This window comes from Mustelus asterias, unplaced genomic scaffold (assembly GCF_964213995.1).
Source record: "Mustelus asterias unplaced genomic scaffold, sMusAst1.hap1.1 HAP1_SCAFFOLD_47, whole genome shotgun sequence".
NCBI lineage: Eukaryota > Metazoa > Chordata > Chondrichthyes > Carcharhiniformes > Triakidae > Mustelus > Mustelus asterias.
This window is the reverse complement of record NW_027590122.1, coordinates 2,123,165-2,151,155: the sequence shown is the minus strand read 5'-3', so window position 1 is coordinate 2,151,155 and position 27,991 is coordinate 2,123,165. Positions and strand designations below refer to the sequence as shown.

At 46.4% G+C, this 27,991-nt stretch overlaps 1 protein-coding gene across 1 annotated transcript; it reads left to right on the top strand.

The window, feature by feature from the left end:
- The first annotated feature begins 281 nt into the window (after positions 1-281).
- LOC144483185 (uncharacterized) lies at positions 282-27,277 on the top strand. The gene is made up of 4 exons (XM_078201977.1): positions 282-525; positions 1,450-2,518; positions 9,986-11,006; positions 27,007-27,277. The coding sequence occupies exons 2-4, from the start codon at positions 1,801-1,803 to the stop codon at positions 27,275-27,277; spliced, it is 2,010 nt and encodes a 669-aa protein (XP_078058103.1). The 5' UTR covers positions 282-525; positions 1,450-1,800.
- The last annotated feature ends 714 nt before the right edge of the window (positions 27,278-27,991 follow it).

Genomic DNA, 27,991 nt, shown 5'->3' with positions numbered 1-27,991 from the left:
GTGATTGCTATTGGCTGATTCAGGCAGGACTCCATTGTGCCGTCACAATGACTCAGAGGGGCGTTCCCAGCACACAGTGTCCCATTGGCAGCAATATCACTGGTTACAGAAGCAAAACACTGCGGATTGGACACCAGCTCAGCACAACTGGCGGTCAAAGCCCCGCCCACCCCCACGTCGGGCCGGGCCCCGCCCCCTCATTGTCTACATGCGGCAGATTGACCAATGGCAACGCGTGGAGGACCGGATGGGCGCTGGTCCTCCAGCCAATCAGAGTCGGGGCCTTGTGTCAATGGCTGCGCGGAGCTTCCTCCATTGTGGCTGCTGTTCCTCTCCCTCTGAATGAAGATTGAGCTTCAGACAGACTCAGCCTTCCTCCTGTCTCCTACATCTGTGAGTAAAACACTTTCTTTTCTCCCCCTTTCCATTTCTTTTCTCATTCTGGGCTTCAATTTTTAACTTCCAGGTTACCACTCTCTGCCTAAATAAAGATCCTCCTCACATTCTTTATGTATCTGTAACCAGGTAATACAGTGTATTACACACATGGTCAGGCTGCTCATTTATATCCAAATGTAAAACTTTAACGTGGCTGTCAGCTTGAAGATTTTCAGCTCTCTGTGTCCAGAACAGGAAGCAACGAGCATGGATCTGTCAATCAGCCTGAATGAGATATATATTATATGTTTCCAGTTATTCATCTCTTGCTTATTAGAGTCATTAGTCTTTGCATTTCTCTTCCACAGGGATCAGTGGAAGCTGAGGGTTATTGAATATATTCGAGGATGAGTTAGATGGATTTTACATTGATAAAGGATTCAAGCGTTATGGTGAACGGGTGGGAAAATGGAGTGAAAGTTAAGATGAGGAGAGATTTCCTCACTCAAGGATGTGGTGAAGCTTTTGAACTCTGCACTCCAGAGGACTGTGGAGCTTCAGTCATCAAATATTTTCAAGAGAGAGATTTATAAGTTTTGAGGCATTGAGCAACCTGGGGGATAGTTTGGGAAATATTGGCCCTATTTGGAGGGTCACAGTTTTTTTTTTTTTTAACTGGTCGGTGCAACATCGTGGGCCGAAGGGCCTGTTCTGCGCTGTAATGTTCTATGTTCTATGGAAATAGTGTGAGGTCGATCAGCCAATTCTCAATCAATGGTTGAAGCAGTTCAATGGGCTGAATGGCCAACTGCAGCTCCAATTTGTTATGATTTCTGTGTGGTGGACAGGAAGCAGTGAACATGGATCTGTCAATCAGCCTCAATCAGCACCTTCAGGAGAATTGGGAGGGTGAATATTAGATACAGCAGAGTGAGAATGGAGGGAGAGTGTGTGGGATGGAGATTTTGAGGAATGAGAGAGGAAATAATGTTCCATTGAAACTAGAATTGTCTGTTCGGAATTTCTATCCTGTACTGACAGTGATAACTTTTTTGTAAACTCGTTTTACAGGATATTGAAAGAGGAATCACAGGCTGAAATCTCAAACGTCACGTCTCGATCTGACAGAGTCATATTCCATGGGAGCTAAATATCATCGGCCTTTGAATCCGAAAGGAGAAATGTTTGTCCAGTCTGTCGATTTGAAAAAATTTCAAACATCAATGTGACTGGAAAAACACTAACACACTGCCACACTGGAGTGAGAGTGTTCCAGTTCACTGACTAAAGAGCTTTAACCAGTTACACAGCCTGAATAAATATCACACCATTCACAGTGGGGAGAGACTGTACCCGTGTTCTGTGTGTGGACAAGGCTTCAACTGATTGTCCACCCAAGAGAGAGGCAAGGACACCTGCACCATGGAGAAACCATGGAAATGTGCGGACTGTGGGAAGAGATACAAAGTCCCATCTCAGCTGGAAGCTCATTGGCGCAGCCACACTGGGGAGAGGCCGTTCATCTGCTCTCAGTGTGGGAAGGGATTTGCTCTGTTAGCCACCTTGCAGAAACACCAGCGCGTTCACACTGGGGAGAGACAGTTCACCTGCTCTCAGTGTGGGAAGGAATTCACTCAGTTATCCAATCTGCAGATACACCAGCGAGTTCACACTGGGGAGAGGCCGTTCACCTGCTCTCAGTGTGGGAAGGGATTCAGTCAGTTGTCCAGCCTGCAGACGCACCAGCGAGTTCACACTGGAGAAAGGCCATTCATCTGCACTCAGTGTGGGAAGGGATTCACTCGGTTATCGAACATGTGGAGACACCAGCGAGTTCACACTGGGGAGAGGCCATTCACCTGCTCTCAGTGTGGGAAGCGGTTCAGTGATTCATCCAGCCTGCGGCGACACCAGCGAGTTCACACTGGGGAGAAACCGTGCACCTGCTGTCAGTGTGGGAAATGGTTCAGTGATTCATCCAGCCTGCGGACACACCAGCGAGTTCACACTGGGGAGAAACCGTTCACGTGTTCTCAGTGTGGGGAGGGATTCAGTCATTTATCCAGCCTGCACATACACCAGCGAGTTCACACTGGGGAGAGGCCATTCACCTGCTCTGTGTGTGGGGAGGGATTCACTTGTTCATCCAACCTGTGGAGGCACCAGCGAGTTCACACTGGGGAGAGGCCATTCACCTGCTCTCAGTGTGGGAAGCGGTTCAGTGATTCATCCAGCCTGCGGGGACACCAACAAGTTCACACTGGGGAGAAACCGTTCACCTGCTCTGTGTGTGGAAAGGGATTCTCTCGGTTATCCAGCCTGCAGACACACCAGGGAATTCACACTGTGGGGAGGCCGTTCAGCTGCTCTGTGTGTGAGAAGAGATTCAGTCTTTCATCTCAGCTGTTGGTACACCAACAAGTTCATGAGTGATTCCAGGGGTTGGATTCTGCTGTTATTGTTTCTGCTCTCAATTACATCCAGAACTGCATTTTGTTTATTCTCACAGTTGGTCAATGGGGAGGTTCGGAGGGTTTCTTTCTGCTGGACTGGCCCCTTTCACGACTTTGCCTCCAGTGGGCTAATGCTCTTTGAGTCTTTTTGTGAATACCTGGTTTTAAATTTCACAAGGATCACAGAGTAACAGGGTGTTAGGAATCATAGAATCCCGACAGTGCAAAAGGAGCCATTTGGCCCATTGAGTCTGCACCGACTACAATCCCACCCAGGTCCTATCCCCATAACCCCATGCATTTACCCTAGCTAGTCCCTCTAACACTAAGGGGCAATTTAGCATTGCCAATCCACCTAACCCGCATATCTTTGGCCTGTGGGAGGCAACCGGGGCACCTGGAGGAAACACATGCAGACACAGGGAGAATGTGCAAAGTCCACACAGACAGTGACCAAAGCCAGGAATTGAATCCAGGCCGGAAGTTAAGAGATATTTAGTCAGCACTTTTGTTTGGAACATCCCAAATGCCCATCCAATTTCCTTTGTAATTGTTTATTGTCTCCACTTCCTCCACCCTCGTAGGCAGCGAGTTCCAGGTCATTACCATTCGCTGCATCAAAATATTCTTCCTCACATCCCCCGCTGCATCTCTGATCCAAAACCTTCAATCTGTGCCCCCCTCGTCCTTGTCCCTTCAGCTAATGGGAACAGCTTTTTTTTGTCCACCTTATCTTAACCTGTCAGAATCTTGTCCACCTCTATCAAATCTCCCCTCAGCCTCATTTGCTCCAAGGGGAACAACCCCAGCCTGACATTGACAATAAAGAACAAACTAACAGAATATGTTAATACCTGAAATCAAATGGGAATGTTTAATTTCTGTTTTAAAGATATTGTGAATATATTGTCCTGGAGAACAAAGAAATTGGAATAGCTCACTTTGGGTGAGGTTGAATGGAATATATCAGTGTGGAATCCTGGTTCATTCCAGTGAAAGTCTGGAATGTGTCGATGGGATGAATAAGTTGATCACTTTCTCTGGGAGATATTTACATCCTTGTCCATTGTTCGAGGGGGTTCAGGACAACCTGGGACTAAAAGACTAATATATCAGAATAGGTTAATTTAGAGTGAATATATTAAAGAAGAATCACAAAGTACGTGGAGTTACAAAGGTACTGTTTGCATAGAAATGCATTGTTAGTGAATTTAAACATTTATTTTTGATAACATATATTCTGTATTAAAATCATACACCTTGGCTAATGACACTCTAAGGCATGATGGTATATAGCAAGGTAAGAAGAACCACATTCTTTGAAAACAATACAGCTACTGAGTTAAGCAAAAAAAACCTCTTATCAGTGTTGGCTCCAGACAGTACAAGCTTCCCAGACAATTGAATGAATAAGAGCATACCATTTCCCGATAAAGAATTGCTGGGAGACTTTTCCGATAAGGAGTTGCTCAGACACAGTGGAAAAGCACTTTTGAATTTATGGACCTATGTATTCTCACGCTGCCAGAGAGTGACATGTTATTGGCCAAGGTAAATAATCTAGACGAATAATGATTGGCTGATGTCTGGCTGGGTGAGCAAAGTGGGTGGGGAAATGATTTTTGAAAGTTGTATAATTGTAATATTGGAAGCAATGGGATTTAGAATAGTTTGGCTGCCCCAAATTATTCTCTGACGCCCCTGGACCAGGCCTGGGCAATAAAGCACATATTCAACAGAATTACTGTCTCTGTGAGCTCTTTGTATTAGCTGAGTTGTAAATCAGTGAAAGCCAGCATAATACTTGGTCTCTGAAACGTTTCTACATCCATGAACTTTGTTTTAAAGAAATCCACATTTGAAAGCCCGGCCACTACATGAAATACCAGCACCATAACAAGGGGAGATAAGAAAGACAGACACTCACTTTGATCTTTTCATCAGCACATCTGAGAGTTAAGAATGTGTGACATGAATTTACGATACTGGAGTGAGTGTACAGATGTGATTTGTTACATGTGAAAAATAGCAAGCCTAAAGTCATGGTGAGATGGAGTGAAGAGCGGGTCCCAAACACACACAGCTACTTGAAACACTGCAGGAGATGAAATGGTTAATGTGGCCAGGGGATTGAGACAACATTGTGACATCATCAAGGCATTGACACACACTCCAGAGAAACTGAGTTCAAAACAATCAGGATCCAATTAAACACACTGCACATGGACACAAAGTGAGGAAAATTACAGTAAAATGGATCATATAATGGATTGGGACAATTAAGGGCTTGGGAGAAATAATACTGAGTAAGAACTGTCCACAAGTTGGACAGGGGTAAAGAGAGCTGGAGAATCTTTTACATCTTTTATGGACTAGTAACCCAGAACTGACGGCGCTCCTTCAGGAGTAGGAAAGATCGAGTAGATGTGACCCCAGGCGGGACAGGAACAGAACTGGAAAATAACGGAGTGGAATTGAAATTGTCTAAATGACTGAACTAACAATGTGTGGAATGGACAGACTGGGGAACAATGGGTGGGGGCGGGGCTCCCGGGTCCGTGCGCCTGAACCCGGAGACGTCACCGCGGAGCACAGTGATTGCTATTGGCTGATTGAGGCAGGGCTCCATTGTGCCGTCACAATGACTCAGAGGGGCGTTCCCAGCACACAGTGTCCCATTGGCAGCAATATCACTGGTTACAGAAGCAGCACACTGCGGATTGGACACCAGCTCAGCGCGGCTGGCGGTCAGAGCCCCGCCCACTCCCACGTAGGCCTGGGCTCCGCCCCCTCATTGTCCACATGCGGCATATTGACCAATGGTTGCCAGGAGGACCGGATGGGCGATGGTCCTCCAGCCAATCAGAGTCGGGGCCTTGTGTCAATGGCCGCATGGAGCATCGTCCATTGTTGCTGCTGCTCCTCTCCCTCTGAATGAAGATTAAGCTTCAGACAGACTCAGCCTTCCTCCTGTCTCCTACATCTGTGAGTAAAACACTTCCTTTTCTCCCCCTTTCCATTTCTTTTCTCATTTTGCACTTCAATTTTTAACTTCTGGGTCACCACTCGCTGCCTAAGTAAAGATTCTCCTCACATTCTTTATGTATCTATAACCAGGTAATACAGTGTATTACACACACCATCAGTCTGCTCATTTATATCCAAATGTAAAACTGTAACGTGACTGTCAGCTTGAAGATTTTCAGCTCTCTGTGCCCACAACAGGAAGAAGTCTCACAACACCAGATTAAAGTCCAACAGGTTTATTTGGTACCACAAAGCCATCGTCACAATGCCACATTTGGTAGAACAGGAAACTTGAGAAACTCGGCATCACCACCAGCAGCAATCAAACCTCCCCCGGTACCACAGTAGAAAACAGGACCACTGCAGGGAAGTCCATTGTCAACTTGTCGGACACACTTCAACCAGATGAAATCGAAGTTCTCAATTTCTGCCCCACCACCAAAATAGACCCCATCAGTCTCGCAGCAGACACAGAGGAATTCATCAGGCGAATGAGGCTGCGGGAGTTCTTCCACAAACCCCAAGAGTCCAACAGCGAACATAATGAGATAGTCAATGAACTGGAACAGCCGATAGAGAGATCCACGGTACAGCAACCGAAGAGGAAAGAGTCGAATTGGACTCCTCCGGAAGGCCGCTGCCCTCGACTTGACATGTATGCCCAAGCCGTCAGGAGGTGCGTCAATGCCAGATTCATCAGTCACACTCACAAGACAGCCCCGAACATCACCCAAGCACAACGCAACGCCATCTGCGCTCTCAAGATCAAGCGCACCATTGTCATCAAACCAGCAGACAAAGGAGGGGCAATCATCATGCTGAACAGAACGAATTACTGCAAAGTGTCCTGACAACTGAACAATGAGGAAAACTACAGACAGTTACCTGCAGATCCGACCAAAGAATACACCCGTCAACTCAACAGACAGATCAAGACATTTGATCCGGACCTTCAGAGCACCCTCCGTGCTCTCATACCACGTACTCCCCGCGTTGGAGATCTCTACTACCTCCCGAAGATACACAAGGCAAACACACCTGGCCGTCCCATCGTATCGGGCAATGGGACCCTGTGCGAGAAACTCTCCGGCTACGTCGAGGGCATCCTGAAACCCATTGTACAAAGAACCCCAGCTTCTGTCGTGACACTACGGACTTCCTTCAGAAACAGCACACATGGAGCAGTTGAACCAGGAGCACTCCTCATCACAATGGATGTCTCGGCACTCTACACCAGCATCCCCCACGACGATGGCATTGGTGCAACTGCCTCAGTACTCAACGCCAACAACTGCCAATCTCCAGATGCAATTTTACAATCATCCACTTCATCCTGACCACAATGTCTTCACCTTCAACAACCAGTTCTTTATCCAGACACACGGAATAGCCTTGGGGACCAAATTCACACCTCAATATGCCAACATCTTCATGCACAGGTTCGAACAAGACCTCTTCACTGCACAGGACCTTCAGTCGAAGCTGTACACTAGATACATCGATGACATTTTCTTCCTTTGGACTTATGGTGAACAATCACTGAAACAACGATATGATGACATCAACAAGTTCCATCCCACCATCAGACTCACCATGGACTACTCTCCGGAATCGGTTGCATTCTTGGGCACACGCATTTTCATCAAGGACGGTCACCTCAGCACTTCACTGTACCGCAAGCCCACGGATAATCTCACGATGCTCCACTTCTTCAGCTTCCACCCTAAACACGTTAAAGAAGCCATCCCTTACGGACAAGCCCTCCGTATACACAGGATCTGCTCAGATGAGGAGGATCGCAACAGACACCTCCAGACGCTGAAAGATGCCCTCATAAGAACAGGATATGGCGCTCGACTCATCGATCGACAGTTCCGATGCGCCATGGCGAAAAACTGACCTTCTCAGAAGACAAACACTGGACAGGAGGACAGAGTACCCTTTGTCGTCCAGTACTTCCCTGGAGCGAAGAAGCTACGACATCTTCTCCGGAGCCTTCAACATGTCATTGATGAAGACCAACATCTCGCCAAGGCCATCCCCACACCCCCACTACTTGGCTTCAAATAACCGCACAACCTCAAAAAGACTATTGTCTGCAACAAACTACCCAGCCTTCAGGAGAACAGTGACCATGACACCACACAACCCTGCCACAGCAACCTCTGCAAGACGTGCCGGATCATCGACACAGATGCTATCATCTCACGTGAGAACACCATCCACCAGGTACACGGTACATACACTTGCAACTCGGCCAACGTTGTCTACCTGAGACGCTGCAGGAAAGGATGTCCCGAGGCATGGTACATTGGGGAGACCATGCAGACGCTATGACAGCGGATGAATGAACACCGCTCAACAATCACCAGACAAGAGTGTTCTTTTCCTGTTGGGAACACTTCAGTGGTCACGGGCATTCGGCTTCTGATCTTCGGGTAAGCGTTCTCCAAGGCAGCCTTCACGACACACGACAGCGCAGAGTTGCTGAGCAGAGACTGACAGCCAAGTTCCGCACACATGAGGACGGCCTCAACTTGGATCTTGGGTTCGTGTCATGCTATTTGTAACCCCCACGACTTGCCTGGGCTTGCAAAATCTCACTAACTGTCCTGGCTGGAGACAATACACATCTCTTTAACCTGTGCTTAAACGTCTCTCCACTCACATTGTCTGTACCTTTCAGACTTGATTACCTGTAAAAACTCGCATTCCAACCATTATTTTGTAAATTGAGTTTGTGTCTTTATATGCCCTGTTTGTGAACTGAAATCCCACTCACCTGATGAAGGGGCAGCGCTCCGAAAGCTAGTGGCTTGTGCTGCCAAATAAACCTGTTGGACTTTAACCTGGTGTTGTGAGACTTCTTCCTGTGTTTACCCGAGTCCAACGCCGGCATCTCCACATCCAGGACAGGAAGCAGTGAGCATGGATCTGTCAATCAGCCTGAATAGTATATATATTATATATTTCCAGTTATTCATCTCTTGCTTATTAGAATCATTAGTCTTTGGATTTTTCTTCCACAGGGATCAGTGGAAGCTGAGGGTTATTGAAGATATTCGAGGATGAGTTAGGTGGATATTACATTGATAAAGGAGTCAAGCGTTGTGGAGAACAAGTGGGAAAATGGAGTGAAAGTTAAGATGAGGAGGATGTGGTGAAGTTTTTGAATTCTGCACTCCAGAGGACTGTGGACCCTCATTCATCAAATATTTTCAAGAGAGAGATTGGTAACTTTTGAGGCATTGAGCAACATGGGGGACAGAACATAGAACATAGAAAAGCTACAGCACAAACAGGCCCTTCGGCTCACAAGTTACGCCGAAATGTCCCTAGCTCCGAGGCTTACCGATAACCCTCTATCTTACTAACTTCCATGATAGTTTGGGAAATAGTGGCGCTGTGCAAATAGTGTGAGGTCGATCAGCCAATTCTCAATGAATGGTTGAGGCAGTTCGATGGGCTGAATGGCCAACTGCAGCTCCTGTTTCTTATGATTTGTGTGTGGTGGACAGGAAGCAGTGAGCATGGATCTGTCAATCAGCCTCAATCAGCACCTTCAGGAGAATTGGGAGGGTGAATATTAGATACAGCAGAGTGAGAATGGAGGGAGAGTGTGTGGGATGGAGATTTACAGCTTTTGGGGAATGAGAGAGGAAAGAATGTTCCATAGAAACTAGAATTGTCTGTTCTGAATTTCTACTTCTATTTCTAACTCATTTTACAGGATATTGAAAGAGGAACCACAGGCTGAAATCTCAAATGTCACGTCTAGATCTGACAGAGTCACATTCCTTGGGAGCTGAATATCATCAGCCTTTGAATCTAGAAGGAGAAATGATTGTCCAGTCTGTTGATTTGAAAAAAAATTCAAACATCAGTGTGACTGGAAAAGCACCAACACACAGCCACACTCGAGTGAGAGTGTCCAATGTACTGACTAAAGAGCTTTAACTAGTTACACAGCCTGAATAAATATCACACCATTCACAGTGAGGAAAGACTGTACCAGTGTCCTGTGTGTGGACAAGGCTTCAACTCATTGTCCACCCAAGAGAGAGGTAAGGACACCTGCACCATGGAGAAACCATGGAAATGTGGGGACTGTGGGAAGAGATACAGAGCCCCATCAGAGCTGGAAGCTCATCGGCGCAGTCACACTGGGGAGAGGCCGTTCACCTGCTCTCAGTGTGGGAAGGGATTCGCTCTGTTAGCCACCTTGCAGAAACACCAGCGCGTTCACACTGGGGAGAGACCGTTCACCTGCTCTCAGTGTGGGAAGGGATTCAGTCAGTTTTCCAACCTGCGGACACACCAGCGAGTTCACACTGGGGAGAGGCCGTTCACCTGCTCTCAGTGTGGGGATGGATTCAGAGCTTCATCCAGCCTGTGGACACACCAGCGAGTTCACACTGCGGAGAGGCCGTTCACCTGCTCTCAGTGTGGGAAGGGATTCACTCTGTCATCCAGCCTGCTGATACACCAGCGAGTTCACACGGGGGAGAGGCCATTCACCTGCTCTCAGTGTGGGAAGGAATTCACTCGGTCATCCAGCCTGCGGAGACACCAGCGAGTTCACACCAGGGAGAGGGCCTTCACCTGCTCTCAGTGTGGGGATGGATTCAGAGCTTCATCCAGCCTGCGGACACACCAGCGAGTTCACACTGGGGAGAGACCGTTCACCTGCACTCAGTGTGGGAAGGAATTCACTCGGTCATCCAGCCTGCGGACACACCAGCACGTTCACACTGGGGAGAGACCGTTCACCTGCTCTCAGTGTGGGAAGGGATTCAGAGCTTCATCGAGCCTGCTGACACACCAGCGAGTTCACACTGGGGAGAGACCGTTCACCTGCTCTCAGTGTGGAAAGGGATTCACTCGGTCATCCAGCTTGTGGAAGCACCGGCAAGTTCACACTGGGGAGAGACCGTTCACCTGCTCTCAGTGTGGGAAGGGATTCAGAGCTTCATCCAGCCTGCTGACACACCAGCGAGTTCACACTGGGGAGAGGCCGTTCACCTGCTCTCAGTGTGGGAAGGGATTCACTCAGTCATCCCACCTGCGGAGGCACCAGCGAGTTCACACTGGGGAGAGGCCATTCACCTGCCCTCAGTGTGGGACGGGATTCAGAGCTTCATCTAGCCTGTGGACACACCAGCAAGTTCACATTGGGGAGAAGCCATTCACCTGCTCTCTGTGGGAAGCGGTTCAGTGATTCATCCAGCCAGCAGAAACACCAACAAGTTCACACTGGGGAGAGACCGTTCAGCTGCTCTGTGTGTGAAAAGAGATTCAGTCTTTCATCCCAGCTGTTGAGACACCAGCGAGTTCACGAGTGATTCCAGTGGTCGATTCTGCTGTTATTGTTTCTGCTCTCAATTATATTGGTCAATGGGGAGGGTCGGAGGGTTTCTTTCTGCTGGACTGGCCGGTCTCACAACTTTGCTTCCAATGGCTGATGCTCTTTGAGTCTTGTTGTGAATACCTGGTTTCAAATTTCACACGGATCACAGAGTGACAGGGTGTTAGGCAGTTCAGAGATATTTAGTCAGGATTTCTGTTTGAAACCCCCCCAATGCCCATCCAATTTTCTTTGTAATTGTTTATTGTCTCCACTTCCTCCACCCTCGTAGGCAGCGAGTTCCACGTCATTAGCATTCACTGCATCAAAATATTATTCCTCACATGGGCAGCACGGTAGCACAGTGGTTAGCACTGCTCCTTCACAGCTCCAGGGACCTGGGTTCTATTCCTGGCTTGGGTCACTGTCTGTGTGGAGTTTGCACATTCTCCTTGTGTCTGCGTGGGTTTCCTCCAGGTGCTCGGGTTTCCTCCCACAGTCCAAAAATGTGCGGGTTAGGTTGATTGGGCATGCTGAAAATTGCCCCTGAGAGTCCTGATATGCGTAGGTTAGAGGGATTAGCGGGTAAATGTGTAGGGATATGGGGGTAGGGCCTGGGTGGGATTGTTGTCGGTGCAGACTCGATGGGCCGAATGGCTTCTTTCTGCACTGTAGGGTTTCTCTGATTCTATGATCCCACCCAAAACTTTAAATTTGCTTGTCATCCTTGTCCCATCAGCTAATGGGAACAGCTTTTCTTTGTCCACCTTATCTAAACCTGTCAGAATCTTGTCCACCTCTATCAAATCTCCCCTCAACCTCCTTTGCTCCAAGGGGAACAACCCCAGCCTGACATTGACAAAGATCAATCCAACAGAATATGTTACTGTCTGAAATCAAATGGGAATGTTTAATTTCTGTTTTAAAGAGATTGTAAATATGTGGTCCTGGACAATAACGGAATTGGAATAACTTACCTTGGGTGTGGTTGAATGGAATATATCAATCTGGAACCCACTTACATTCTAGTGAAAGTCTGGAATGTGTCGCTGGACCTCCCTGCCTAACAGCACTTTGGGTCACCTATACCTCAGGCATTGTAGCAGTTCAGGAAGGCAGTGTTGGGGTTGACCATGGCCGAGGCAGCTACATACAGCCACATATTCCATTATCATTGATGGACTGTACTTTGAATGTGAGGCATTATGGGACTGGACTATGGAGTCATAGAGGTTTACAGCATGGAAATAGGCCCATCAGCCCAACTTGTCCATGCTGCCTTTTTTTTTAAACCCCTTAACTAATCCCAATTGCCTGCATTTGGCCCATATCCCTCTATACCCATCTTATTCATGTAACTATCTAAAACCTTTTTAAGAGACAAAATTGTACCCGCCTCTACTGCTATCTCTGGCAGCTTGTTCCAGACACTCACCACCCTCTGTGTGAAAAAATTGCCCCTTTCGACACTTTTGTATCTCTCCCCTCTCACCTTAAACCTATGCCTTCTAGTTTTAGACTCCCCTACTTTTGGGAAAAGATATTGACTATCTACCTCATCTATGCCCCTCATTATTTTATAGACCTCTATAAGGTCACCCCTCAGCCTCCTGCGCTCCAGAGAAAAAAGTCCCAGTCTATCCAGCCTCTCCTTATAACTCAAACCATCCAGTCCCAGTTGCATCCTACAAATCTTTTCTGCACTATTTCTAGTTTAATAATACCCTTTCTATAATAGGATGACCAGAACTGCACACTCTATTCCGAGTGTGGCTTTACCAATGTCTTGTACAACTTCAACAAGACGTCCCAACTCCTGTATTCAATGTTCTGACCGATGAAACCAAGCATGCCGAATGCCTTCTTCACCATTCTGTCCACCTGTGACTCCACTTTCAAGGAGCTATGAACCTGTACCCCTCGATCTGTTTGTTCTGTTACTCCCCAACGCCCTGCCATTAACTGAGTAAGTCCTGCCCTAGCTCAATCTACCAAAATGCATCACCTCGCGTTTGTCTCAATTAAACTCCATCTGCCATTCGTCAGCCCACTGGCCCAATTAATCAAGATCCCGTTGCAATCGGAGATAACTTTCTTCACTGTCCACTATGCCACCAATCTTGGTGTCATCTGCAAACTTACTAACCGTGCCTCCTATATTCTCATCCAAATCATTAATATAAATGACAAGTAACAGTGGGCCCAGTACTGATCCCTGAGGCACACTGCTGGTCACAGGCCTCCAGTTTGAAAAACAACCCTCTACAACCACCCTCTGGCTTCTGTCAAGAAGCCAATTTTGTATCCATTTAGATACCTCACCCTGGATTCCGTGAGATTTTAACCTTATGCAACAACCTACCATGCGGTACTTTGTCAGAGATCTTGCTAAAGTTCATGTTGACAACATCAACTGCACTGCCCTCATCTATCTTCTTAGTTACCCCTTCAAAAAACTCAATCAAATTTGACTACAGCTCAGTTTCTGCAATCATGGACCATTAAAGCTGCTTAGCAGTGCCCTGACAGAGGACCTGGTGAGAATATTTCCTCATTGAGTTAGAATTAAACTTATTCCAGGACCGGCTGGTGTTCAGTGGCTGAGATACCCGAATCTGTGAAAAGGGGGTCCGACCAATCAACAAACAGTGGTAGGTAGTTGATTAAGAAGTTAAGAAGCGTTCTCAGGCATTGTTTAAATTAATTTATCATAAATTTGTGATGAGAACTGTGAGGGACTATGACCCGATAGTCACTGAAGTGATGGTATACTCCAAGTAGCACTGGACTGAAAAACGAGAGTAGATTCTAATGAATGGTTATAAACCTACCCTAGCATGGCCAGTGAAAAATCAGAGCTCGAGTGATCAAGAATAATAATGTGATAAGGTGCGAAGGAATAAGATCTCACCGTGTAAAAATCAAGTTGGGACGACATTTGTATCACACAGGAGTCAATGAATGGAATACATTGGGTATTGCACATCCCCGAGCCTGGCCTGATTGAACACATGAATGGGCTATTGAAACAACAAATCAAGCTTGACCACACACTCAAAGAGTGGCAAAGGCCTTACATAATTTGAATAATAGGCCACAAAAAGGAGGGGTGGCACGGCGGCACAGTGGTTAGCACTGCAGCCTCACAGCACCAGGGACCTGGATTTGACTCCTGGCTTGTGTCACCGTCTGTGTGGAGTTTGCACATTCTCCCCGTGTCTGCGTGGGTTTCATCCAAGTGCTCCGGTTTCCTTCCACACTCCAAAGATGTGGGTTAGGTTGATTGGCCATGATAAATTGCCCTTTAGTGTCAGGGTGTTATAGGGTAAATAAGTATGGTTATGGGGGTAGGGCCTGGGTGGGATTGTGGTCGGTGCAGATTGGATGGGCCGAATGGCCTCCTTCTGCACTGTAGGGATTCTATGAAACCCCGTGAGTCAGATGATAAAACAACCTGTCCCTTCAATTCTTCCTCCAGACAGGGAATATGACACACCTGTATGTAAGGGTGGCAAGGTGTGGGTACATATCTCAAACCAAACCCCACAGAAAAGGGGAAATAATTGCTGCTGGACATGCTTGGCTTGTACCTCCTAAGCTGCGTTCACTCCCGCTGCATGGGGGATGGAAGGCATCCAGTAAAATATGCACTCAAAACAAATGTACTTGTGCAGAAGGACAGAAATATTATTTGTATAACGTCACTGTCCAGGCATCCGTGCTCAATGTGGCGGATTGTAGCCAATGGCCTTTTGTGGTGGTATGTCCTCTACATAACTCCTCATACATGAAGCTTGTACCTTACAGCTGAGTCATGGCCAATGTCAATAGGAATTATCGCCAGTTAATGATACTATTATGCATGAATTTGGACAAGTTTGGTGGGGAGGCGATGGCCTCGTGATATTATCGCTAGATTACTCATTCAGAACTCAGCTAATGTTCTGGGGACCCAGGTTCAAATCCCACCACAGCAGATAGTGAAATTTAATGAAAAAGATCTGGAAATAAGAATCTCCTGATGACCATGAAACCATTGTCGATTGTCAGAAAAAAAAACATCTGATTCACAATGTCCTTTCGGGAAGGAAATCTGCCGTCCTTAACTGGTCTGGCCCACATGTGACTCCATAAATAATTTAAAAAAACTATGTCTGCATTACCAGCACTCACAATGTACATCTGAATGCCAGACAGCTTGAACCCCCTGTAAACCAATGTTGGAAAGATGCATGGGACATATTTGATGTACATACTAATAGAACATATTATTTGATATAGACACACCCACGGTATTGTGCATCTGCCTTCAATTGAACTTAATAAATTATGCAGGTTTATTGAACAAAATACACACGTTTCTGCACACCTAAGTCAAGACAGGCAACATCTTCTTAGGCAGAGTGTGGAAATGACCTATGCTGAAGGCAAACTTCACCAAACATCGGATGAACTTAATTGCCTCAGTTTTCACCTTTGGTGGGATGTTTTTAATGTATGGTCACCCAAACCATCTGCTGTTTTTACTTTAATGTTACATCCTGTTGTCATACTGCTACTTTGTACCCTTTTGTTGTTCATTTTAATTGTCTTGTGGTACAGAGTGCGTGCATTGTTCACACAGGTCATTGCTGTGAAGGAAGTTATACAGGTACAGATGGGATTGCTGCGTTAACTGCTGAATCTCAGGGTGGAATGTATAGAAAGTAAAGAGTTAAGATATTCACCAGTCAACTCAGCATTTATTCATGCTGTGAGAACCTAAAGAAGCAGCTGCGCTACAGAAACAAGCTGACCTTCCAGTGCTGTGTTTGTCTATTGTTTCCCAAGCCTGGGAATTGACCAAATCTCCTGTCAGGTTGTTTGTGCCGCACTGTAAAACACGGGGGGCGGGGCTTCGACCCGGGTACGTTGGTCTTCACCTTGGACCGGGATCACGAACGTTGCCGGGACCTCTCGAGCTCCAGACCAGCTGTCGTTAGAAGGGTCCCCGACAGGCAGAAGGCAGTGAGACTCATTGTTTTAATTTCTCTTGTATTATTTACTCTTTTTGAATAAACCATTATAATAGTTTAGGGATTATAATTCTGGTCTGTCTCTTATTTAACATTCACCTGGATCATTGGTGGCATGGTGGCACAGCAGTTAGCTGCCTCACAGTGCCAGGGACCTGGGTTTGATTCCCAGCTTGGGTCACAGTCTAGGTTCTCCCCGTGTCTGTGTGGGTTTCCTCCGGGTGCTCCGGTTACCTCCCACAGTCTAAAGGACGTGCTGGTTAGGTGCATTGGCACCTAACCTAACTGGGTCCAGTGCTAAATTCTCCCTCAGTGTACCCGAACAGGCACCAGAGTGTGGCGACTAGGAGAGTTTCACAGTGTCTTCATTACAGTGCTCATGTAAACCTACTGTGACACTACCCAGAGGAAACCCATGCAGACATGGGGAGAATGTGCAAACTCCACACAATCACCCAAGGCTGCAATTGAACCCGGGTCCCTGGAGCTGTGAGACAGCAGTGCTAACCACTGTGCCAGCCCATGTTTGTGACCGAGAGGGAGCATGTGGTGCCGACCAACACAAGATCTTCCGTGGGCACTGCGGGGGCTGGAGTTCTTCATTTCTCACCAGAACCACATCATAGTTTTAAGTTTTTAACTTTTCATTCACGGTTTAGTTTTTGTCCCTTTAAAGGACTCCCCCCCCCCCGAACCCCCCCGCCATTCATTTAATTTGATTGTTTAATTTGATCCAAATTCTGATGTTAAAAAGAAGGGCAATTCATTATTGACCCCAAATCACAGAGAATATGGAACTTGGTCGATGGTGAGTGGTTGAGGTGAACAGCATGAATACATTGAAAGGAAAGTTAGATACACACATGAGGGAAAAAGAGAAGGATATACTGATCGGGAGGAGATGCAGTGGGGTAGGTGGAGGCTGATGTGGACCAAATTATTGACAGACCAAAAGAGCTGACTGGCCCGACCCTGTGCTGGAGACTCAATGGAACAGAGACTAATGTATTTATCTGAGAACTACCTGTAGTGATAGATACAGAATCTATCAATAAATTCAGGCCAGGCTTAAGGTTCATGGTGTTGTAATCTCAGTGAAAACAGTATGGAGCAGCCCCAGCATCTCGGTTACAATGAATACTCATCTCCTGAAAGTCCTTGTGTGGCCAGTGACAATGTGCGTCTGTGAAAGCTGGACCATCGAGACCAGTGGCACAGTGGTTATGACTGCTGCTTCACAGCTCCAGGGACTTGGGTTCGAATCCCGGCTTGGGTCACTGTCTGTGTGGAGTTTGTACATTCTCCTCGTGTCTGCGTGGGTTTCCTCTGGGTGCTCCGGTTTCCTCCCACAGTCCAAAGATGTGCGGGTTAGGTTGATTGGCCATGCTAAAAATTGCCCCTTAGTGTCCTGGGATGCGTAGGTTAGAGGGATTAGCGGGGGGATATGGGGGTAGGGCCTGGGTGGGATTGTGGTCGGTACAGACTAGATGGGCCGAATGGCCTCTTTCTGTGCTGTAGGGCTTCTAAGATTCTAAGAGTGACGAGGTTCCAATAAAAGTGTTTGAAATGAAAGGACTCAGACGGATATTCCGTGTGTCACGGACGGCAAAGTGGGTGAATGAGTGGGTGCTGGAGAAAGCTGGTGTTCACCGGAACCTGTCTGAGGCTCTCACATCCCGGAAGCTCACCTATTTTGGACAGGTGTTGTGAAAAGGGAGAGAGTATTTGGAAAGAGGTAATGCAAGACAAACACCTGGAAAATGTGTGCAAGGAAGGCCCGAGACGGGTGGATAATATCAGAATGTGGACCGGCCTCTCGATGGGACAGGCAGTGGAGAAAGATTGTCCAGAGCGCGGCCAACCCTCAGAACGAGGACGGATAAAAGACAAGACATCTGTAGTGGTAGGAAAAAGACTATTTACTATCCAGGGTAAAATTAATGTACTCGATAGAAACTAGGAGCAGGCCATTCAAGTCTGCTCCACCATTCAACATGATCATGGCTGATCCTCGATCTCAATGCCATATTCTCCCCATACCACCTGAAGCCATTAAAATCTAAAAAAAATCTATCTCTTCCTTGAATATATTCAGTGATTGGGATTCCACAGCCTTCTGTGGTAGACAATTCCACAAGTTCACTACCCTTTGAAGAATTTTTTCCTCATCTCAGTCTCATCTGACACCTGCTTTTGTGGATCATTTCAGTGGAAATGTGCCCTCGCTCAAAGGGAACCAGCCACTGGAATGAAAATTGAGAGACCGGTCAGTCCAACAGCAAGAAACCCTCCGACCCTCCCACTTCACCAACTGTTAGAATGAACATGGTTCAGTCCTGGATGTGATTAACAGCAGCAATAACAGCAGAATCCAACCCCTGTCATCACTCGTGAACTTGCTGGTGTGTCAGCAGCGTGGATGGCCGAGTGAATCCCTCCCCACAGTCAGAGCAGGTAAATCGTCTCTCCCCAGTGTGAACTCGCTGGTGTCTCCGCAGGGTTGATAAATCACGGAATCCCTTCTCACACTCTGAGCAGGTGAATGGTCTCTCCCCAGTGTGAACTCGCTGGTGTCTCAGCAGATGGGATGACTGAGTGAATCCCTTCCCACAATTGGAGCAGGTGAATGGTTTATCCCCAGTGTGAACTCTCTGGTGTCTCAGCAGACTGGAGGAATCTCCGAATCCTTTCCCACACACGGAGCAGGTGAATGGCTTCTCTCCAGTGTGAACTCGCTGGTGTGTCAGCAGATGGGATGACTGAGTGAATCCCTTCCCACAATTGGAACAGGTGAACAGTCTCTCCCCAGTGTGAACTCGCTGGTGTTTCAGCAGAGTAGATAAATCACTGAATCCTTTCCCACACACGGAGCAGGTGAACGGTCTCTCCCCAGTGTGACTGCGTTGATGTGTTTCCAGCACAGACGGGAATCTGAATCCCTTTCCACAATCCCCACATTTCCACGGTTTTCCCATGGTGTGGGTGTCTGTGTCTCGGTGCATTTCCTGACACTCTGATGGTGAAACAGGCAATGGTTTCCCCGTCCTAATGAGTGACTCTGTCAGAGCTTGATGTGAATTTTTGAGATTTCTATTGGCAAATCCTCCCCTTTTAATATCCTGTAAAAGGAGTTTAAAATCTCATCACAGTCAGTACAGCTCAGAAACTGAGAATAGACAATTCAAGTTGCTGTGGAACATTCTTTCCTCACTGGCTTAAAGTGAATAATGAATTTAAAACATTATTGCAAGTCAGCAAATCAATCAAAATGCTCACAAAGGAGTGGAATTTCTCTCCAGATGTACAGAAATCAGAAATCGTAAAATTATGTTTAATTCCCTACAGAATTTTAAGAACTCATAATCTCTACAGTGCAGAAAGAGGCTCTTCAGCCCATCAAGTCTGCACTGATGACTCAGATGAATGAACATGGTTCAATCCTGGATGTAATTAACAGCAGCAGTAAAGCAGAATCCAACCCCTGTAACCACTTGTGAACTCGCTGGTGTCTGAGCAGGTGGGATGACTGAGTTAATCCCTTCCTACAGACATAACAGGTAAATGGCCTCTCCCCAGTGTGAATTCACTGATGTGTCAGCAGATGACACTAAAATAGGTGGTATTGCAGACAGTGAGGAAGGTTATCAAAAATTGCAGCAGGATCTTGATCAGCTGGGGAAGTGGGCCGAGAAATGGCAAATGGAGTTCAATACAGATAAGTGTGAGGTGTTGCATTTTGGAAAGTCAAATCAGGGTTGGGCTTTCACGGTGAATGGCTGGACCTGAGGGAGTATCGAGGAACAGAGGGAACTTGGAGTTCAAGTGCACGGTTCTCTAAAAGTAGAGTCACAGGTAGGTAGGGAAGTGAAAAAGGTTTTTGGCATGCTGGCCTTCATCAGTCGGGGCATTGGGTACAGAAGTTAGGAAGTTATGTTGCAGTTGTACAGGAAGTTGGTGAGGCCGCAGCTGGAATATTGTGTTCGGTTTTGGTTGCCTTGCTATAGGAAAGATGTTATTAAAGTGGAAGGAGTGCAGAAGAGATTTACAAGGATGTTGCCAGGACTCAAGGGACTGAGTTATAGAGAAAGATTGGATACACTAGACTTTTTTCTTTGGAGCGTAGGACACTGAGGGGTGATCTTATCGAGGTGTATAAGATCATGAGAGGCATGGATAGGGTGAACATACTCAGTCTTTTTCCCGGGGTTGGGGAATCAAGAATGAGAGGGCATAGGTTTAAGTTAAGAGGGGAAGAATTAATGGGAACCTGAGGAGCATCTTTTTTACACAGAGGGTGATACATATGTGGAATGGACTGCCACAGGAAGTGGTTGAGGCAAGGACATTGACAACTTTTAAAAGGTATTTGGACAGATACATGGATAGGAAACGTTTAGAGGGATATGGGCCAAATGCAGGCAAATGGGGTCAGCTTGGATGGGCATTTTGATCGGCATGGACCAGTTTGGGCCGAAGGGCCTGTCTCCGTTCCATCGATTCTATGATTGGATGACTGAATCCCTTTGCATACACAATGCAGGTGAACAGTCTCTCCCCAGTGTGAACTTGCTGCTGAATCACACCAGCCCCAGAGCCAAGGAACCTCTCAGATAACAGAGCACAGCACTAAAAACTCTGAATTGTAGGTGAATGTTCAATAATACTCACCTCTGGAACAATTTCACTCTTTTCAAATTTAAAACCTCCTCCTGGAGCCTGCAGCTGGAAAGATATCAGAAGTACTGGAGTCAGGGAAAAATTGCAGTCATCAAATCTTCTAACTCCCTGTAAAAGGAGGTTACAAGAGTCATGTGTCAACTGTGGTTAGAAATTATGAGATAAACATTTTCCTTGTTTGAGATTGCTGTGTAAATCCTCCCCTTGCAACTCCCTGCTAAAGGAGTTTCCAAAATCCATCAGTCAGTCCAAGATAGAAATTTGTAACATTCTCTCCTATTTCCTTGTGTACAATTATTTAAGATCAATATGCTTACATTGGGAGCAGTTCAGACAAGATTCACTAAGCTGATTCTAGGCATAAATGTGTTTGTTTTATGAAGAAAGTTTGGGCAGGGTGCATCTGTACTCATTAACTTTTAGATAAATGAGAGATGAGCTTACTGAAGCATGTAAGATTATGTTGGTGCTTGACAAGATAAGTCCTGAAAGAATGTTTCTCCAAAACGGGAAATCTAGAACTGCAGGCAATTTAAAAATAAGGCTCTAAGACAGAGATGAGGAGAAATTTCTTCTCTGAGGACCAATAGCCTGTGGAATTCTCTCCCCCAGTGAGCAGTCAAGGCTGGTTCATTGAGTATATTCAAGACTGCTTTCTACACCATTTTCACTCCCACTCATGGGTTAGGGAGGTTGGGGCTGGAGGAAAATACAATGATCAGATGAGACATGAGTTTACTGAATGGTCTAGCTGAATGTGTCAATGTGTACTGAATGTGTACTGAATGTGTCAATGGCCTGCTCCTGCTCCTAATTCTGATGATCCTTTTCTTCTGTTATTCGGATGGCCACACATTCACCCTGCATAACCACCCCCTCTGAAGAGGGTGTACAGTAACCCAGCCCTGTTAGTCAACGAATCAAACATCTTCTCTCCTGGTTACCAGGACCCTGGAGCTCCACCCATTGCAGATGCCAGAATCTGAAACAAAAAGAGAAAATGCTGGAAAATCTCAGCAGGTCTGACAGCATCTGTGGAGAGAATAGAGCCAACGTTTTGAGTCTGGATGTCCTTTTGTCAGAGCTAAGGACAAAGAAAATCAAAAAGAAATTGAGGGTGGGGGAGGGGGAGCTGTAAAACGACAAAAAGAATGTAAATTAGGATAAAGATGACAGAGAGAAGTGCTAAAAGTGTCCATTAAGGGATCATAATGTGTGAATGGCAGAATAGAGATACAGATGGTTCAGGCAGTTGGCTTGAACGGTGGGGTGAGGGTGGGGGAGGCAAGGAGAGTGGGATTGGAAAAGTGGAAAAATGAAAGAGAGAAAGAAGGATGATAAAAATGGATGAATGAGATGAAAAGAAGAAACAGGATTAAATAAAATAAATGGAAATGGGGTGATGGTGGAGGGGAGTATTCATGCTCTGAAGTTGTTGAACTCAATGTTCAATCCAGAAGGCTTTAAAGTGCCCAATTGTTCCTCCAGTTTGCGTTGGGGTTCACCAGAACATTGCAAGGATGGACATGTGGACGAGAGCGTAGTGTGGTCTGTTGAAGTGGCAAATGACAGGAAGGTCTGGGTCCTGCTAGAAGGTGCAACACCTGCCCCTTTACCTCCTCTCTGCTCACCATCCAAGATCCTAAACACCCCTTTCAGGTGAAGCCGTGCCATCTTTATCCTAATTACATTCCCTTTGTCCCATTCCACCCCATAGTATAAATCTTTTCTGATTCTCTTTACCCTTAGCTCTGACAAAGGGTCATCCAGACTGGAAACATTGGCTCCATTCTGATTCTGTCCCCACAGAAGCTGTCAGACCTGTTGAGCTTTTCCAACATTGTCTGGTTTAGCTCCGCCCACTGCCTGCGCATGCGCCCTGCTCCCCGCGGAACAAAGATGGCGACCGCGGCACAGGGCCTGATCCCGGATAAAATCCCCGCAGCCTCAAACCCGAGACCCGTAGGGTCTGATTCCGACCTTGCGGCCTCCAGCGGGTGTTTGTGAAGCCTCCGCTCCCTCCCCACCCCGGTTCTGCACCGCCCTCCGCCCCATCGACTCTCACCGCTGGAAAAACTGTCTCCCGCACTCGCAGGGCTCCGAGTAAAGTGACACTGCGCCTGCGCATTGGGCGCCTGTGGCGTGAATAGGGCACTTTCACACCCGCAGCGAATGCTGGGTGATAACTGCACAATTGAATTCTCAAACAGTTAATACAAAATAAAATTGTTAACATTTGAGATAACAAAATATTGTGAATTGGTGATTTGCTGTGCTCTATTTCTGGAAGATCTGCTGTGGATCACACAGAGGTATCAACGTTTTTACACCGTTTCCCCTCTCACTCATAGAGTCATAGAGGTTTACAGCATGGAAACAGGCCCTTCGGCCCAACTTATCCATGCCGCCCTTTTTTTAAACCCCTAAACTAATCCCAATTGCCTGCATTTGGCCCAGATCCCTCTATACCCATCGTACCCATGTAACTAAATGCTTTTTAAAAGACAAAATTGTACCCACCTCTACGACTACCTCTGGCAGCTTGTTCCAGACACTCACCACCCTGTGTGTGAAAAAATTGCCCCTCTGGACACTTTTGTATCTCTCCCCTCTCACCTTAAACCTATGCTCTCTAGTTTTAGACTCCCCTACCTTTGGGAAAAGATATTGATTATCGAGCTGATCTGTGCCCTTGATTATTTTATAGACCTCTATAAGATCACCCCTCAGCCTCCTACACTCCAGAGAAAAAAGTCCCAGTCTATCCAGCCTCTCCTTATAACTCAATCCATCAAGTCCCAGTCGCATCCGAGTAAATCTTTTCTGCACTCTTTCTAGTTTAATAATATCCTTTCTATAATAGGGTGACTAGAATTGCACACAGTATTCCAAGTGTGGTCTTCCCAATGTCTTGTACAACTTCAACAAGACGTCCCAACTCCTGTATCCAAACTCCTCTGTTGATGGTGCTGATTCTGGCTGGGTTCAATCGCACAGTCACTGGTTCCTCTCTCTGTCCCTGATACTGAATATTCACTCTTCTATATAATGATACAACACAAATAGAAACCATTTGGCCCATTATGTCTGTGTTGGCTCTCTGGAAGATCTATCCAATTAATTCCACAGCCCTGCTGGCAGAGTCAGAACAATGTATATCTGCTGCAGTAATCTGAGACCTTAATGGAAAAAGTTTTCCAGTCGGATAGTTCTCAGACACAATTGCCCCTGTGGAAAGATTGATTATCCAATTCATTGAGCAGATATAAAGTGCCCATTAAGCACACAAAGTGCCTGCCAGAGATTAATTATATATTTCTGCAGACCCCCATATACTGTAGTGATATTATCCTAAAGGGACAAGGGAGTATTCCAGTGTGTTAAGAGTGATTGATTGATGGAATTACAAAGATAAAGAATTCATGTCCTGAATCTTCAGAATTATTACTTGGCTGGGATGTTTCAGTATGAAAGAATCCCACATATTAGTCAGGCAAAGAGATCATGTCCAATGGACCTGTTAAATACAAATCACTGTTAGATTGCACTGGGGTTTATGTGATCTGATTTTATGAACAAGGTCCGTATCAGACTGGAGCTGTGTCTTTGATTCTCCACAACAGTTGTCATATCCTCACTAAATATCCACCACAACCACAACAGTTAGCCCAGAACTCTGAATTTATTATGATCACAGCCTTCAAACTGTTACTGATACAATCACCAAATATTCTGAAAGCTCCTTTGGTTGTAATTCCCTCACAGAAAACCTACCCCTTTGGGGGAGAAGACACGGCTTCTCCACAGCAGAAAGGAAACCACTCCTCACCACTCCAAACTGAAAGATTGGGGATGTTGCTGGTAAGTGTCCAGGACAATTGCTATTTGTGAGGTGAAGGTAGATCAGCAGCAGGAGTTAGTGAAGAGTGACGGTAATAACCAGGCAGACTGAATCACCAGGAAAGCTGCTCTAGAGGAGATTCCATGGGATCCACTCAAAACACAATCATTGGGACTTGTACGACAGACTCCAGGTAAATGTCTTTTAAAAACTTATCAGGACGCTGACCCAAATGTGACTGTGGGCAAAGAGGGTGGGCACCATAGAAAAAACTTTTCCTCATCACTCACAGCAAGTAAGGACTCACTCATCTGACATAGAGTTTTTTTAAAATCACAAGCATGGTTTGAATTTGACTTTAGTCACACCTTAGAAAGGTAGTATAAGATCAAAGCAAGGCATATTTCTTGTTTTTTGACTCCTCAATATTATACAAGATGATCATACTATCAGCAGCTGAGGATGCGTCAGAATGTCCATCAGCACCTGAAGCTGTGCCTCATCTGTATCTAAACTAATCAGATCCTGCAAAATGCATTGTCCTAATGAACACATCCCATATTATTGATCTTCCCTGGGAAACAATGCAGCTTGATTATACCGGCTCACTCTCCACACTAAAAGGAGGAGACTGGTATATCCTGCTAATTACAGGTATATTTAGCTGGTGGGTTGAAGCTTTCCCTGTTTGTAAAAATGATGCAGACACTACAGCTAAAATCCTGTGGGAACGGATCTTTACCAGATGAGGTTTCCTGAAATGGATGGAGAGTGATAATGGTTCCTCAGCAGAAATAATGTAAAAGCTCTGTAGTCTTTGGAAAAGAAAAAATCCAGAAAAATATATATTTTTTAAAAAGTTGATGAATTTCATATTTATCCAGAAGTAAAGCCCAGTCAAGATAGGATGGTTATTATTGTCAGAAGCAAAACCTGACTCGCAGAATGAACATTGTTCAGTCCAATTGGGTGGCCCTGTGGCACAGTGGTTAACACTGCTGGCTCATAGTGTCAGGGACTCGGGTTCGATCCACAGCTTTTGTCACTGTCTTTGTGGAGTCTGCACGTTCTCCCCATGTCTGTGTGGGTTTCCTCTGGATGCTCTGGTTTCCTCCCACAGTCCAAAAGACATGCTGGTCAGGTACATTGGCCATACTAAATTCTCCCTCAGTGTACCCGAACAAGCGCCAGAGTGTGGTGACTAGGGGATTTTCACAGTATCTTTATTGCAGTGTTAATGTAAGGCTACTTGTGACACTAATGAATAAACTTTAAACTTTTTTAAAAAACAGCAGTAATGACAGCAGAAGCCAACCTCTACAGTCACCTGTGAAGTCACTGGTGTCTAACCAGGTTCATAGAAATCATAGAAACCCTACAGTACAGAAAGAGGCCATTCGGCCCATCGAGTCTACACCGACCACAATCCCACCCAGGCCCTACCCCCATATCCCTACATATTTACCCGCTAATCCCTCTAACCTACCTATCTCAAGACACTAAGGGGCAATTTTAGCACGGCCCATCAACCTAACCCGCACATCTTTGGACTGTGGGAGGAAACCGGAGCACCCGGAGGAAACCCACGCAGACACGAGGAGAATGTGCAAACTCCACACAGACAGCGACCCAAGCCGGGAATCGAACCCAGGTCCCTGGAGCTATGAAGCAGCAGTGCTAACCACTGTGCTACCGTGCCACCCAGGTTGGATGACTAAATGAAGCCTTTCCCACACCCAAAGCTGATAAAAACTACTCCCCTCTGTGGACTAATTGGTGTCTCAACAGGTTGGAAGAAAGGGAAAGTCCTTTTGCATCCATGGATCAGGTGAATGATATCTCCCTCATGTGAATGAGTTGGTGATGCGCATTTCATGTCTGCTTTTAAAGGTTTTCACACATTCGGAACATGTAAACACTCCTTTCAGTGTGAGCAAGGTAATGTTCAATGAGACACGGTGACTGAGCAAATCCCTTCCAGCACAAATGTTTGGGTTTGGGATGCACTGCCTAGATTGGGTGGAAGCAAGTTCAACTGAGGCATTCAGGAGGGACTTAGACTGTTATCAGAAAAGGAAGAATGTGCAGGGTTTGATTTGATTTGATTTATTGTCACATGTATTCATAGACAGTGAAAAGTATTGTTTCTTGCGTGCTGTGAAGGAAGGGATTCAGTCAGTTGTGCAGCCTGCGGACGCACCAGCGAGTTCACACCGGGGAGTGGCCCTTCAGTTGCTCTCAGTGTGGGGAGGGATTCAGAGCTTCATCCAGCCTGCGGACACACCAGCGAGTTCACACTGGGGAGAGACCATTCACCTGCTCTCAGTGTGGAAAAGGATTCACTCGGTCATCTAGCCTGCGGATACACCAGCGAGTTCACACTGGGGAGAGGCCGTTCACCTGCTCTCAGTGTGGGGAGGGATTCACTCAGTCATCCCACCTGCGGAGGCACCAGCAAGTTCACACTGGGGAGAGGCCATTCACCTACTCTGTGTGGGAAGCGGTTCTGTCCTGTGGACAGACTACTCAGGAAATGGAATAGGTTGTTCAGCCCTTCAAGTCTGCTCTGTTATTCAATTAGACCCTGGTTGATCCATTAGTCCATCTGAACTTGAACAAATACCTGAATTGTTAACTCAAGCTGGTTACAGCAGTTATTAACAGCAGCAGAAACACACCATAGCTATCAGAATGAACATGGGTCAGCGCAGGATGTGATTACCTGTTCAATAACTGGGGAATCTGCCTCCAGAAGACTTGTGAACTTGCTGGTGTCTCATTAGGTTTTGTGACTGAGTGAATCTGTTCCCACATATGGAGCAGGTGAACGGCCTCTCCCCAGTGTGAACTCGCTGGTGTATCAGGAGATCAGATGAGTTAGTGAATCCCTTCCCACACAGGGAGCAGGTGAAAGGCCTTTCCCCAGTGTGAGCACGCTTGTGTTTCAGCAGGTGAGATGAACTGCTGAATCCCTTCATACACACAGAGCAGGTGAATGGCCGCTCCCCAGTGTGAAGTCGCTGATGAGTGCGAAGGTTGAACATTCGACTAAAACTCTTCCCACACACGGTGCAGATGAACAGACTCTTCCCAGTGCGGCTGCGCTGATGTGCTTCCAGCTGGGATGGAGAACTGAATTCCTTCCCACAGTCCCCACATTTCCATGGGTTCTCTATGGTGTAGATGTCCTCGTGTCTCTCCAGGTTGGATGATTTAATGTGTGTATATTTCAAATATCCTGTAAAAGGAGTTTAGA

What these genes read in the sequence shown, in the direction of transcription:
- LOC144483185 (XM_078201977.1), top strand. Translation starts at nt 1,801, where the DNA reads ATGGAGAAACCATGGAAATGTGCGGACTGTGGGAAGAGATACAAAGTC. An exon ending in GTGTGGGGAGGGATTCACTT is followed by an intron (nt 2,519 to 9,985) that starts GTTCATCCAACC and finishes AGAGATACAGAG; the next exon opens with CCCCATCAGAGCTGGAAGCT. An exon ending in TTCAGAGCTTCATCTAGCCT is followed by an intron (nt 11,007 to 27,006) that starts GTGGACACACCA and finishes AGCTTCATCCAG; the next exon opens with CCTGCGGACACACCAGCGAG.